The sequence below is a fragment of the Thrips palmi genome, unplaced genomic scaffold (genome assembly GCF_012932325.1).
Source record: "Thrips palmi isolate BJ-2018 unplaced genomic scaffold, TpBJ-2018v1 HiC_scaffold_17, whole genome shotgun sequence".
Classification (NCBI taxonomy): Eukaryota; Metazoa; Arthropoda; class Insecta; order Thysanoptera; family Thripidae; genus Thrips; species Thrips palmi.
In genome coordinates, this window is record NW_023144626.1 from 3,143,945 (window position 1) to 3,158,440 (window position 14,496).

The following is a 14,496-nucleotide window of genomic DNA, read 5'->3' on the forward strand; positions in this document are numbered from 1 at the left end:
AGACGGACGCAGCCCGTGGTCCTGTGGGCGCGCGGCGAGCACTACGCGCAGGTGTGCATTTCAAGGCTCGGCCTGGCGGCCTGCGGGCCATCACGGCCGCACCAAGTAAACGGCCGCCTGACTCCGAGAGTCGTTTTCATCGCTGTCTCTTTCGCACTCGTGGGGCGTGCAGTACCGGTGCGAGAGAGACAGAGTGACGTAAGCACGGCCCTCGGAATCAGTCTACAGGCTTGGTGGCACTCATTCAATCAGAGCATTCCAATCTGTGTAGTTCGTTGGGTAAAGAATCCATTTTTGTTCCCCACCCAAACCTCACCCGAACCTCGCCCGAAAATCTCCCGAACCTCACCGGAACCTCGCCCGAACCTCACCCGAACCTCACCCATCGTCCGCCGCGGAATATTCAGGCACGCCAGTCGTCTCTGATTCGTGGTCCAGCTGCCGAGTCAGCGCCGTTCTGCGTCCTTCTGTATCGAAGGGGCGGAGGAGGGGGAGGGGGGGCTGGAGAAGTCGAGGTAAGGTCCGGCGCGGTCCGCTGCCGTGTCATCAGGGGAGAGAGAGACAAACTTGCCTATTCATCAGTTGAGTCGCTGGGCGGCGTCGCTAGGTCTGGCCAGCTGCCGCCAGCCGCCATCCCGCAGGCTAGCCAGGCCAGGCGAGGCTGCCCTGCCGTGTCCACTGCTCTGCCTTAATTCACAAACTCCCGCGCATGCCCCCCCCCTTCCCCTCCACTATCAATATATTTCGGTATGGCTCAGCGCTGCCGATGTCGCGCCCGTCCAAGTTCCCCGCAGCGTCGACACTTTGCTTCTCTTGACCGAACCGACCGGACCGGACCGGACCGGCCTCTCTCCGTCTCTCTCGCACTCCTGGGGCCTTCCTTGGGGTGCGAGAGAGACGGAGGCCTGCTCGCTGCCAGCTGGCGCGGCAGCCGTACCTGCGGGACAGGGGGCGGAGGACAGGGGTACGAACAGGCGAAATGGCTACGCCACGCAATTTACTCCAGCTCCGCATGCTTCGCTGGCAACGTGACCGAAGTCATTTTTGAGATATTGTTCTAAAATGGGACTCAAATCAGAAGGTATTGCTTTTCTACCGAGAAACATCCGGTACTTTGCCACTACGCGTTTGATTCGAAAACCACTGCATCTTGCCGGGTTGGACCGTTGAAAGGGGAAAAATTTGCCCTCCCCGCGGTGCGCGAGTGAGGGGCGACCATATCCCTCCCCTGGTGGTGCTCCCCTTTCAGCGGGTAGGCGAAAGGTGCGCGGCACGCGGGGTTAGAAACATTAAGCTTTTACGTGCACAGCCGTCGACTATAGTGCTGTGGACAGAACTCACTTCTGGATCCGCCCCCAAGGGGGTGGCAGGGTGTTGACCCGGAGCAGCGGTGTCGATGTGACTTGCGCGTGACGGGGCCTGCCGGGCCGCACAGTGGGCCAGAAGACTCTTGGAGGCGGTCGAAATCCCGGACGCGTTTAGAGCTCCAGAGTCGCTGAATGGGACTCGAACCGAACGTGTGACCCCACCAATGGATTGCTCTCCGAACGAGGAATCCATTGGTGGTGTTACACGTTCGGTTCGAGTCCTGTTTAGCGACTCTGGAGCTCAAAACGCGTCTGGAGTTTTGTCCGCCGGCGCCGGTCCTCTGGCCCACTGTGGGCCGCCCGGGCCGCTCCCCGGGGTGGGCGTGGCGTGGCGTGGCGTGGCGTCGTGGCCGCGTCGGTATTTGTTTTAAGACTATCGTGATGGCCCGCGCCTTGCCGCCTCGCCTCGCCACACCGCTAATCGATGCCAGGCTGTTTGTTTGCGCGGTACGCGGTACGCCCGGAAGGCCCACCGGAAATGACTGGAAAAGCGTTTCGAGCCGCAAACAGCACTCGAATCGTGAGGGTAACTACCCGTCGGACGACGAATCGAATGGCGGGGCCACGCGTTCGACACGCGTTCGATTGCCGTCGTGCTCGCGGGGCGCCGAGAGACGCCGGGTCCGGATTACGTCCTGTGTCTCGCGAGGCCCGGCGTGCCGCGCCGTGCGGAGGGACGCGACCCAACTTTCTAATGGCTGCCGCGGTGGCTGCCGCGGTGTCTGCGCGCCTCGCGGAGGGAAGTGTGTTATTTGTAGCGCCGTTTCATCTGGAGACAGCGCCATGCAGCCACAATGCAAAGTCGCGACGACGCAATTGTTTCCAGCCTCCGTTTCCGGAGTGTTCGCCGCGAGGAGGAACCCCGCCGCCGCCGCCGACGGAAGGTGCCTTTTAGCGCGTCCACTGGAAAAAAGAGAGAGAGGAGGCGAAAAAAAACAAGAGAAGGAAGGCGTTATTTCCGATTAACTTGGCGGTTTATCCGGCGGCGTCGTGAGCTTAGCGGAACGACTTCTGCAAGTGCGCGCGCGGGACCGACAAAGAGTCGACGTGGATCACCGCCGGGAGAGAGAGAGAGAGAGAGAGAGAGAGAGAGAGAGAGAGAGAGAGAGAGAGAGAGAGAGAGGGGGGGGGGAGGGGGGGGACAAAGGAGGAAGAAAGGGCACTGTGCCCGCGGCGCACACTGGTTCAGATTTCTAGGCCGGGCTTTAACAAAGCACGCGGTGTCGGTGACAAAGTAATAGTCATGTTGGCCTCCAAACTCACGGCCATCTGCGGGCAAGTTCTGCCGCGAGTTTAGTCCAGTCCAGTGCTGCCACACAAGCAGACGAAAATGAACGGTTTGCGTTTCTCAGCCGTGTCTCGTGAGTCCTTACTGAAAAAGAAAGGAAGATCTAAAATCGAGATGGCCTTTTTGGCGGGTCCATCGACGCCGTTTACGATGTAGGGGGACGGGGGCCGAGGGTTCGGCCTGATTCCACCGGGGTTTGGATAACCGAGACGTCAGTGTTTTCTGGTCGAAGCTAGCCGTCCCGCCGTCCCGGCCGCCTAGTCCTCTGGGAGTCTGGGAGTCCGGCCAGGTGTGTCCGTGGGAACCACTGGGAAGGCCGGAGGCACGCCACTGGAGGCACACCGCCGGGGCTCATCCCGAAAGGCCGGATTGGGGCACAAGGCTTGTCGCACCTGTAAACTGGTGCAGTGACCGCCCGGCGCGGCTCACACACACACACACACACACACACACACACACACGGGCACGCAGGTGGGGGGCTGTTACGAGAACTCACGGCGCTCCATAGCACTGATTCCGGAGCGCAGGTGGTCCCGTAGGACTCATGCATGGCTTAATGAGGTCCATGTCGCCTCTGCCGCCGAGTGAGTAACCCCAAAACTGCCGGCGAACGAAAGCGAGAGAAAGCAGAGCAAAGGTGCCCCGAGCGGGGTCCTGGCGTGTTTAGTTCGCATGAAGACGAGCTGGTCCAGTGGAAGGGTTCGGAAGCCTTCTGGACGCCTTCTGCCCTGGCGGCGCAAGCGGCAGTCTGGCCAGACACTTCTTCCCCTTCGAAATGGGTCGGGGCTACAAGTATAAATGGAGCACTGAGTCAGTCTTTGTGTATTCTCGCTTCTTGCTGCACCTTTCGCTGTTCCCGGCCGACGAAACACAGATGAAGCAAAAATCCGAAATGGGGTGAAAAAAAAGAGAGAGAGGGAGTGAGAGAGGAAACGGTCGGACGTTGAATAAGGGAAAGGAAGGGGGTGAAAAACGCAGTGTTCTTCTTATTAATTACGACTCCAGACTCATTAAGAAGTCATGGTGAATTGCTCCGCCGCGAGCTTCTTTCTCTCTCCCTCTCACTCCCTCTCTCCCTCTCTCTCCCTCCCTCTCTCTCTCTCTCTCTCTCTCTCTCTCTCTCTCTCTCTCTCTCTCTCTCTCTCTCTCTCTCTCCCTCTCTCCTCTCTCTCCCTCCTCTCTCTCTCTCTCTCTCTCTCTCTCTCTCTCTCTCTCTCTCTCTCTCTCTCCCACTTCGCCGCTCCGCCGGCCACGATACGTTCCGCTGACCGTCCGGAACGGAGGGCCGGAAGAGTGTAACACTGTAACAGTATAACAGTGCAGTTGTTAGGCAGAACGCTGACGGCGCCAAAGCGAAGCAGTCAGAGCGGCCTAAGCGCAGCGCAGTGAAGCACCTTCACATTTTCCCGCTGCTGGTCCACCTCTCTAGCTGCGTGTCCACCTAGCTGCCTGTCTGTCTCTAGTCTGTCGCCGACGTGATGAAGTGTCCCGTGATTCGAAACTCGTTTGCTTTCGGCGCCAAGAAGCGGCAGAAGTGCCCTCCCCGTCCCTCGCCCCCTCAAATGTGTCGCCCAGACGCTGCAATTTGCATAATTGCGTAAATAACTCACGCAAATAATCATTAAATCTGGCCGGGAAGGCGACCGCGCGCCCGGACGGCGCCAACAGGAAAAGCAGGCCAAGCCGCCGCTTCAAAATACTCGACTGGTGAGTCTGGGGTCGTTAGAGGCGCTCAACATCTGAACATCCGTCTAGCGGTAACCACGCACTTGAGTGGCGTGCATTTAGCATTTAGTGCGGATTGCCCTGCCCCGGACGGCACGGCTCAGCACGGCACGGCGCGGCACGGCACGGCGCGGCACGGCGCGGCGAGAAGCGCTTTTCAAGAAATTGCTGTTTTGATTCCCCCGGCCGCCGCGAGGGGCGTTGGCTGCGCTGGCTGCGCTGGGCGCGCCGCGCTAATTGAGGCATCGCGCTGCATAGCATTGCGTAGCATTGGCAGCTGTCTCTCTCGCACCCCCGCGGCCCGGCCCGAGAGCCTGGCCGCCCGGCCCGTGAGTGCGAGGCAGATGGATCGTAATTGGTGCCCCACAAAGACAGACGCTACCGCGCTACCGCATTGCGATGCCTGCATCCAGGACGATCCGGGACCGCTCCGGCGCTTCGCGTCGCTGCCTCTTCGATTGCATTCTGCCGCGCGGAAGGAGTGAGACAGCGTAAGGGGAAGAGAGAAAGGGAGAGAGAGGGCCGCTCTCGTGACCCCATTCATTTCGAGTGGGCGGGGCGCACCGTGGACCGCAGCAGCCACACTGGCGAGGCAAAGTTGTTCGAAAACCTGAACGAACAGTGGAGGTCAAAGTCAACAGGGCTGATCCAGCCAAAGTTGCGGCGTGTCCGAACGGAGGCCCGGTTGGCTTACCTCCCCGGAAGTACTTTTCCTAACGAGTCGGCAGCATCATGAAACTGCGACAAACTCCGCCTCCCTCCCTCCCTCCCACCCACACTCCCGCAAGGCCACGTACACACGTCGACCCCGTTGAACTGGCTTCCAAGCCCATATAACCATAACCAGCTCGGCGTGTCAAGGCTCGCCGCTCGCACCAAGTTCCCTTTGAGAATCCGCCACTAAATTCCCCCTCCCCCTCCCCGCGTTCATCCATTCCTCTTTGGTTGGCTCGTCGGCCCGGCCGAGTATCCGCCGCGGCTGTGGAGCATCCGCTTATCACCGGAGATGGGCGCGGAAACGCCCGGAAAGGTGGAGGCCAATTTAACGACGGCCCCCCTGGCTCAGCCGCGGCTCAGCCAGCACTGCCAGCAGCCAGCCGGCTGGGCTTGGGAACGCACAGGGCCGTCCCTCGGGCCCCTCGCACGCAGGGTGCAGTACAGAATACCTCAACCAGGGTCTCTGCGTTAAAATTCTTCAACACATTGCGTCGAAAATAATCCCATGTCTGTCGAATCTCGGTTCAACGACCGCGGCGTAGTGTGGTGAGAGCTCGCTGTTCTCTCTCTCTCTCTCTCTCTCTCTCTCTCTCTCTCTCTCTCTCTCTCTCTCTCTCTCTCTCTCTCTCTCTCTCTCTCTCTCTCTCTCTCTTTCATTGCCCCGTTGTTTGGCGTCTTAACGCGCAGGGCGCAACGCCGTAACGTTGACCTCCCCGATGTTCTAATGACGGCCATTTATCCGGCAGGTCCGCCCCTTCGGATTCAATTACCGCGACGGCTAATCTCGTTCAGAGCTTTAATTATTTTTCACGCCCGAGAGGGATGCACCTTCTTTGCGGCGCTTTGCGGCGTGCAATGTCTCGCCGGTGATTGGGCGATAAAGCATAATTTGAACGTCCAATCGAGACTCAAATTATGCCTCGAGTTAAAAGTTTTGGGTTATTAATACTTTTTCTCGGCTAATTTGCAAAGTTGAGGCTGGGCTTCCCCCTCAGCCCTCGGCTGCCCTCGGCCCGCGGCCCGGCCTTCCCCCTAGAGGCCCCTAGGCGCTCTCCTTTTGATTTAGTTTGGGCTGTGTCGGCCGACTCGGTTCGGTTTGGCTCGGCTCGCTCGAGCTGCAGGCCCAGCCAGCCGGCCCAGCCCGATATGATGCAGCCTGGAAGTTTGGGCCACTCCAAGTCCGGGACAGGTATGAAACCCTAGGCCTGGCCGCGGCCGCGCCGTGGCGCCGTGGCCTGGCTTGCCTACAGGAAAGTTTGCCATGTCGCAATTATTCTGCACAATACCAAAGGTCCCCCCACCCTCCTCTCTTTGCGTTTCTTTTTTTCGATCTTTTTACCATTGACTCTCCCTTCTGAGCAAAATGGACTCATCCGGCTCAGCCTTTTTTTGTGAGCGTTGTTTTTTTTTTGTTTCAGTGTAAATTTGAAAAGGTTTGACTTAACTGTGGAGCTGGGGAAAGTTGTGTGCGGTGTTGTGCGCAGGCAAGGCGGGGTGGAGCCCTAGGCGGCCCTAGGCGGCCCTAGGCCTGCATTGGAGAGTACACTGATAAGGCACGACTTTGACGCCACACACTGTCCGAGGTGCGCCACTGTGTGTGTGGGAGGGGCGGGAGGGTTCTTGAGGCTGATCTACCAGTCTGCCTCCAAGCAGCCCTTGCTCACACACGTGGAGTAAGAAAAGTGTCTGGGAGTGCGACGCGCGAGCCTCGCCAACTCTTTCGCCGCTGGTTAACAGTGTGGCGTGTGTCTGTTGCAGTCGCCCCGGTGTGCAAGACCGACGGTGTGGTGGTGGTGGGCGCCGCCCTGCAGGAGCACCTCCGCGTCCGCTGCCGCGTGGCGGCCGACCCCGCCGACGCGGTGTCCTTCTTCTGGCAGTTCAACAACAGCGGCAACACGTACGACGTCCAGGAGTCGCGGCCCGGCCCCATGACGGCCGACCTGGAGTACACGGCGCTGTCGGAGCGCGACTACGGCACCCTGGCGTGCTGGGCCGCCAACGAGGTGGGCCGGCAGCAGGAGCCCTGTCTGTTCCGCGTCGTGCAGGCCAGTGAGTACCAGCACCTGTTGCCAGCATTGTTGGCACCGACACTAGCAGAACTAAGGCGCAAGTTCGTGTTGCCCTCTGCTTCCAAGCTTCACGCTTGTCAGATTCCCCCAATGCTTCGGGTAATTCGCAGTAATTCCTTGCTTCATTTCGAGCGTCAGGTGGAACACTCCACTTGACTCCAGCGAACTGCTACAGGCGCGCCCTAGTTTTGCCAGTGTAGGGACTGCAGTGCTTCGCCAGCTTCGCGCTTCACAGCACCACGCGCACGCCGTGAGTGGCTCGAGCGCCGCGTCCGCGCCGTGGCTTTTCACACGGCCGGTGTGGGGCGATGGGTGTACCCCCACGATGAATGTGCCGGGGCACACCGTAGCGCCCGGCGGCTGCACCTGCCCGTGGCACTCGCCTGCCGAGCGCGTGGCCTACCCGCTTGTCCGCGGGCGCTCCGCTGCAGTGCGGTGTGTCAGTCGCGTGCAGTGGTGCTGCGTGAAACCTATTTGAACCTGTTGATAATCGAAGAAAACGTGTTCCTAGGTGCGCCCGGCGCGGTGACCAACTGCTCGCTGCTGGCGAGCGGGCCGGGCGGCCAGTCGGGGCGCGTGGACGTGTCCTGCGTGCCGGGCCACCCGGGCGGGCTGCCCCAGTGGTTCTCCCTCATCCTGCTGGAGCCGCGCTCCGGCCGCATCCTCTTCAACTCGACGACCGGCGAGGTGGACGCCGAGCCGCAGTGGTCGCTGGACCCCAGCATCCTGGCGAGCGCGGTGAGCGCGGCGCGGGCGCCCGTGTCGCTCGTGGTGCGCGCGCACAACCTCAAGGGCCAGAGCGCGCCCGCCGTGCTGGACGACAAGCTGGCGCGCGCCGGCATCGCCCGCCAACAGATCCCCGGTGCGTACAGAAAACGGAAAGAAAAAAAAATTAAAAACACACAGCGTTTATTGATTGGAAAGGAAAATATTTGCCGCGGTGGGCGGTGTTTGTTGTGGTATCGCAGCCCTCGGGCGGGCCGTCCACATATCACGTCACGCGCGTCGCTCCACCGCCAATGAGTGCGAGGGAGACGGGACGAGTGTTACGTGATACGTGGACGAACGCTTACCGACGCGCCCGGCACTCGCCGTTCGGCGGAGGCACTCTCCGCGTCGACGTCCCGGCCGTCGGGGAACCCAGAATTAAACTCATGAAAAATTCGGCCGCTGCCAGTGAGGCGGCCAAGCGGCCTGCCAGTGTAGCGGCGGGGGCGGCGCGGGATTCAAATGTATGCACGGACGGATCTCGCTCTTCGGCGCTACTATTGAGACTGCCATGCCGACGCCATGCCGACGCCATGCCAAGGCAGAGGCAAGCCCAAGCAAGCGGGAAGCAAACGGAAGGAAATACTTGATCATTGCTGGAGGGAAAAGGAAAAAAGCACCCGGGTAGAACTTGCGTCTTTTAAAGTCTCTCGCTGGAACGCAGAGCAAAAGGGATTTCGCCCTTCCGTCTTTCGAAATTGGGTAGTGTTTCTTCTGGCGGGGTCCGTCTTCGCTCGATGCGAGGATGAGTTTGTGACGAAACTCCGCTCCTTTTCAAAAGCGGTGACATTGCTGGGAAAATTCACACGGCGTCCATGAGCCGTGTGAACAGTGTAACAACAGCGACGTGAATTTCTCCAGGTCATGGGGGGTTGGGTGGACAGAGGGAAAGGGGTGGGACAGGGAGGGGGGGGGCACTCTTGACAAACCGATGCGGGCCCACAGAAAACGCAAAACCCAGCCAGCGCCAGCCAGCGCGCCACCGGACAGAGATCTCTCCTGCGATCTCCACAAAGGACTACCCCACGCACGTGGGGACGAGGCTGGGGCTGGCGTGGCCCTGCACTGTTAAAAACGGAGCGGGCCGCGAAAAAAAGTTGGCGACCCGAAAACCCACATTGCGGTGCCCACACACGCCACGCACCCCGGGGGAGGGCGAAAAAAGGAGGGTCATCCTTCTGGGGGATTGGGAAGGGGGATCGAGCTTGTTTTGGAAAAGGCGGTGGCCGTTCGAGTGGGGCAGCCTCGTCGTGGGGCTCGTCGGGCTCGTCGCAGCAGCTGGCTGCCTCCTCCTTTCTCCTCCCGCCATTCCACGTAGCGTAGCGTTGAATCTTCCACTAATTAGCGTTCCGGGCGATAAAGACACGCGCGGCGGCAGCAGCAGCTGCAGGCCAGCTCCGAAACCGAGGCTCCGTCTCTCCCGCACTCGTGGGGCGCTCCGCAGCGCCGCGAGAGAGACAGAGCGACTGGATGCAGGCTGGGCCCGGGCTGCTGGAAGTGGGACGCGGAGGGTCGCCGCTCCACTGTAACTGCGTGACTGCGGCAATGAGACAGTGTAAGTGCAACCGCCCGGCTCTCTGTTTCCAGATCTGATACTGGGCGGCGACGGCTCCGGCATGGTGGGCGTGGCCGCGGTGGTGCTGGGCGTGCTGCTGCCCCTGGGGCTCGTGGGGCTCGCCGTCGTCGTGTGCATCGTGCGGCGCCGCAACGCGCTGGGCCTCGCCGCCGGGCTCGACAACAAGGTCAGTCTCCTCCTCGCGCCGTCCCAGGCCCGCTGGGGCGTGAGTGAGGCAAGCTCCGGCCCGCTCGGCGTCGTCGGGGAATCGAGTTTGACGTGTCTGTGTCCCCGCAGGTGAGCCACAACGGGCTGCAGGGCCCCGGCCAGGGCCACGGCCACAAGGGCGGCCTGCCCTCCAGCCGCAGGAACTCGTCGCTGGAGATCAACGACGGCGACCAGCGCTACGTCGTGTCGTACACGCTCAAGGCCTCGGCGTCCGGCACGCCGGAGCGCGGCAAGCAGCACCTCCGGCCGGACATTCTCAACACACCCAGAGGTGAGCGCACCGCCTGCGGACCGCCAGCGCACCACCGCCAGTCCAGTGCTATCGCCGGCTATCACCGCGAATTATGTTAAACGGGGACGTGGCCTGGGTGCGGCCAGCTAGGCCAGCCGGCCAGGCCAGCCGGCCGGGCTGCAGGACGCTGTGGGATGCTGCGGGACCCCTGTGCACCGCCTCGTCTAGCTTGTCCCGGTCAAGCACGCTGCGCGGCACGCTGGCATGCGGGCTGCCTGGCCCATGGCCTGGCCCATGGCCTGGCCTACCCACTGCGAAAGTGCCCGCAGTCGAGTCCCAGACCGTCGCAGACCGTCGCAGACCGTCGCAGACTCACAGTCGGGGCGGCTGACTATTGTGGAGCCAAAACGGCTGCCTGTTCCGAGCAAAGCCATCGACTTACCCGAAAAAATGAGCCAAATTTCACTCAAATTTGTCGCCAACCCAAGAGGCATTTCTTCCAAGATAAACCCGCTTTGGTTCTCTAAGTGCGGGTTAAGTGGCCGGGGTTAAGCCAACGGAACAAGCCTGAGGCTGAGCTTTTCATGGCTGTCGTTCTTTTCTCTCTGCCTTTACTTGCGGATGCCGCGTCGCGCCTCCCATTCACACCCAGGGTCGAGAGAGAGAGACTGCCCCGGGGAGACGGAGTACCTGGAATACCTCAGGCTGCCCCGGGCCTGTTCGCCGTGCGCCACGGGTGGCCTTTGATACACCAACCCTCTCTCTCTCTCTCTCTCTCTCTCTCTCTCTCTCTCTCTCTCTCTCTCTCTCTCTCTCTCTCTCTCTCTCTCACACACACACACTCTCAGCCTCTCACACACACTCCACCTCCGAGGCAGGTGGTCTGGACAAATTAAATCGCCTTTGCCGTGTCGTTGACCCGCCGTCACTGTCAGGACGCAGTCGGTACGGTTTACCCAGCACCAGCCGGGTTTCCTGTTTGCCGGTTTTCCTGTTTCCCGGTTTTTTCGCCCCATCCCGCCTTCGCTCCTTTGACGCCCTCGCGCCGCCGCCGTCCTCGCGAGAGGGAAAGGGGACTGAAGGGGACGACGGGGACACTGGGCTAATTTCGACGTAACACCCCTGGGGAGTGCAGCCTATGCACTGTCCCGTCCGCCCCGCCCCGCCCCGCCCCGCCCCCCCGCCCCGCCTCGCCCCGCCCCGCCTCCGGCCCTGTACTAGAGCACGTCCCAGATCCCTCCTCCTGACTTGCCGGTCCTTCGGGATGGGATGCATTCCTGCGGTGTAGCCGGTGTAGCCCTAGCAGGTCCTCGGCAGGGACTCCGTGGACTTCATCCATGTTCCATGCAAGGGAAAACGGCGTGCGGCCCGCCTACATTTTTAAGGATTACTCTCTGTGCGTGTGAGCGCGGCTGTGTGCGTGCGTTTGTGTTTTCGTCGGGGGCCGCTTTTTGGAACATCATGAAAACGCGTTTACACGCACACTGTGCTACAGGAAAGCGCGGCCACCCAGAAAAGCCTTCATCCTTCCACATACTAGATATTTAAAAAAATTTCTTTGCTGGGCCGCTGCGCCCTTAAAGCAAGCCGGGGTGTGTTGCTTCTGTTTTAAGCCACGCATTGATCTAAATACCTCTCCCCTGCTCCCCGCTGCCCCGCTCCCCACCACCCTGCGACCCTGCTTCTAGGACAACAGCATGTGGCGTGCGTTGGTCGGGTTCGACCGGGAAGGCGTGGGTTGCGCTAAGAGCGGCTGAGGCGGGCTGAGGGGGAGGTGAGGCTAAATGGAGGCGGGGTTGCCTATGTGGGTCGCGGCATATCAACATTAAAACCGTATCCCGCCATCCGAGCTTTTTGAAAGGTCTTTGGAGTTTGGAGCAAGGCAGTCCCCTTGTTGTGCACTTCGAAAGGAAGAGGTGGTGGCTGGGGCACAAGCCCACACAAACGCACACCCACACTCACACACATACATACATGGGGGTGCTATCGTAGCCCCAGAACCTCGTGACCCCCTGGCCTGCGTTGGCCCGACTCGGCCTTGAATGAGAGTGGAGTGGGGTAGTAGGGCGGACCCCGGATCCGGACCCGTAGCGGCCAGACAGGACCAAGCACTCCCACGTGCCTCAAGGCCACTCTAAGTAAACTTTGCATACACTTTTAGTTTACTTTTTGAGTTCATCCTTTTCTTTAGATTTGCGGGAGAAAAAACTTGCATTACTTCGTATGGGCCAGTCGTGTCTCGCTGCGCAATCATGCAGAAAACATCGCGGGCGTGAGCGCCCACAGGCCCACACGTGCACCGGCATGGTAGCCTAGGGCAGGCTGGGGCGCGGCAAGGCCTGCGCTGCAACAGGACAAGCAGGGCAACTAGGCCGACAGTGTGGTGGCTCTGCTCCTCGACGGCCGGAACGGCCAGCACGGCCCTCGGCACGGCCACCTCCACCGCAGTCCTGTGCGATGCGGGCGGCAGAGCGGCCAGGCCGGCAGAAGGGGCGTCCTCTACTAATTTGCAGATTATATCAGCGCCCCCTCTCCGCTCCCCGCCACCATGACTGTAGGGCTGCCACCACGACTGTAGGGTTGCCACCGCGCCACCGTAACTGCGGCCCGCCCGGGACCCCGCCGCCTGTCTCTCTCGCACCCCCACGGAACGCGCAGCGAGTGCGAGAGAGACAGGGCGAGGGTGATCGGAGGCAGCCTGCTTCTCGATGATGCTCACCGTGCCGTGTGTTTGCAGCAGTGGGCGGCGACGCGGCGCCCAAACCGCCCACGCCGCAGCGCCCGGACTCGCTGTTCACCGAAGCCGGCTCTGGCGGGGCCGGCGCCCCCGGCGGGCTGGTGGGCAGCTTGGTGGGCGGCACACTGGGTCGCCGAACGCACGCCGTCACCACGCCAATAGTGAGTACCGCACCGCCTCCGCGGGCAACGGAGCGTTCAGAACGGTCAGAGTCACTCAACTGTTTCCTCTGTTGCAGTCGCCGGGCGGCGGCATCTCGCCGGGCATCCGGAGCCTCCGGAGCCAGCAGGGCGTGGTGTCCTCGGCCTCGCTGTCGTCCGTGCCGTCGCCGCCGGACCGCGCGCCGCCGCCCATCGCAGCGTACCCGCCGCCCTCGCTGGGCACCGCGCACCAGACCCACCAGACCCTCAACGGGTCGCTCCGAAGGACGAAAGGGCTGTTCAACAGCATCCCGGGCCCAGAGAGCTGTGTCTAAGACCCCGCCGGGCCTGAGGCTCCAGGAAGAAAAACTGTGACAATAGCTTCGGGTTGTGCGAAAATGGTGCAAGCGGTGCAAAGTGAAAGTGACACTGTAAAGAATGGGACGTTCCATAATGTTGTCTGACTTGTTTATACATATTGTTACCGGACCAAACTCCTCCTTTTATGCATAGATATAAACTATGGCCAATCTGCTGATTGCGATTTCTGTGTCTTCCATGTGTTGCTTTGTGTGAGGTGGAACTGTTTCTACTATTTGGCACTCCGGTGCTTTCTAAGATTCTCTTGTAAACGTATAAGGCTATAAAGTGTGGTGCCATGAATTGCCTCACAACGGCTGCCCCAAGTGCCGCTCGTTCTGCCCGTTCCGAATGCCGTTCCGAGCAAGTGAATCGGGATCGGGTGGAGTTACTGCCATCTTTCATGTGTGCACGCACACACTTGCCATTAAGATGGTATCCGTCGATGTAGCTAAATTTACATATCTACATTGAGCAAAACTGCCTAAACATTTAATCTGCCCCAGCCACTGAATTGAAATGCCCTAAAGATTAATCTGTCTGCATCTACACTTTTCAACCTACTGATATATAAATGTAAGTGTTTGCATCACGGCTTTGTCAAGGAGAACCGCCTGTTTGCTCCCGAAGACTCCACGATTCTCTCATTGCAAAGTTACCTCGTTTCCAATCCCGTGCCGTTGAAGATACCTTGTTCCAAAGCACGTGCCAGAATAATTGTAGTCTAGTTTTTCACACGAATTTATTGTAAGTGTTTTAGAATAAGCTGAGGTCGTTTCCCTCTGTGAAAACTAATTCTACTGTTGCCAATGTAAGAAAGGGACTGAAATAAAGGAATTCTCAAAAGTTTAAAATTGTGGTGCATGACTTTGCTGTTTTGAAAATCCCGCCACAGTCCTCCATTTCAATGCCGCGAGGTGCGAGGCCGGGAAGCCTGTGGCTGTACTCCACGCACTCAGGTCCTCGTGTGGCCTCTGCAGCGTGCCCTGCCGAGGGTCAGCCAAGGGGCTTGGCTGTAGTGCCAGGAAACAGCGGAAACCCGTTTTACTTTCAATGAAAATCGTAGAGCATCGCGTCTCTTGGACAGGGGGGCACAGGACGAACCTGTGAGGGGAGGGGGGGGCGGAGCTGAGCGCAGGTGTGTGGACTGGCAGACGAACGACAAGGTACGCCTTATCGCGAAGCCAATAGACACACTCGAAGAAAATATTTTGTTAACAATCTAAGGTTTTGCAGAAATTTTGTCCCGTCGAGAAACACGAGCATTGCGCTTCGTTGCCACTCTCTAGCGTGAGGGAAAAGTTAGTCAT

The 14,496-nt window shown here is 60.1% G+C and overlaps 1 protein-coding gene across 1 annotated transcript in view; it reads left to right on the top strand.

Annotated features, from left to right (window-relative positions):
- LOC117643950 (hemicentin-2-like) overlaps window positions 1-13,756 on the top strand; it is a 105,774-nt gene extending 92,018 nt beyond the window's left edge. Inside the window, exons 9-14 of the mRNA XM_034383137.1 lie at window positions 6,856-7,146; window positions 7,678-8,028; window positions 9,522-9,676; window positions 9,787-9,988; window positions 12,687-12,847; window positions 12,925-13,756. Of these exons, the coding sequence (XP_034239028.1) occupies window positions 6,856-7,146; window positions 7,678-8,028; window positions 9,522-9,676; window positions 9,787-9,988; window positions 12,687-12,847; window positions 12,925-13,161 (1,397 nt within the window). The 3' untranslated portion in view covers window positions 13,162-13,756. The remainder of the gene's footprint in view (window positions 1-6,855; window positions 7,147-7,677; window positions 8,029-9,521; window positions 9,677-9,786; window positions 9,989-12,686; window positions 12,848-12,924) is intronic.
- Window positions 13,757-14,496: the final 740 nt, after the last annotated feature.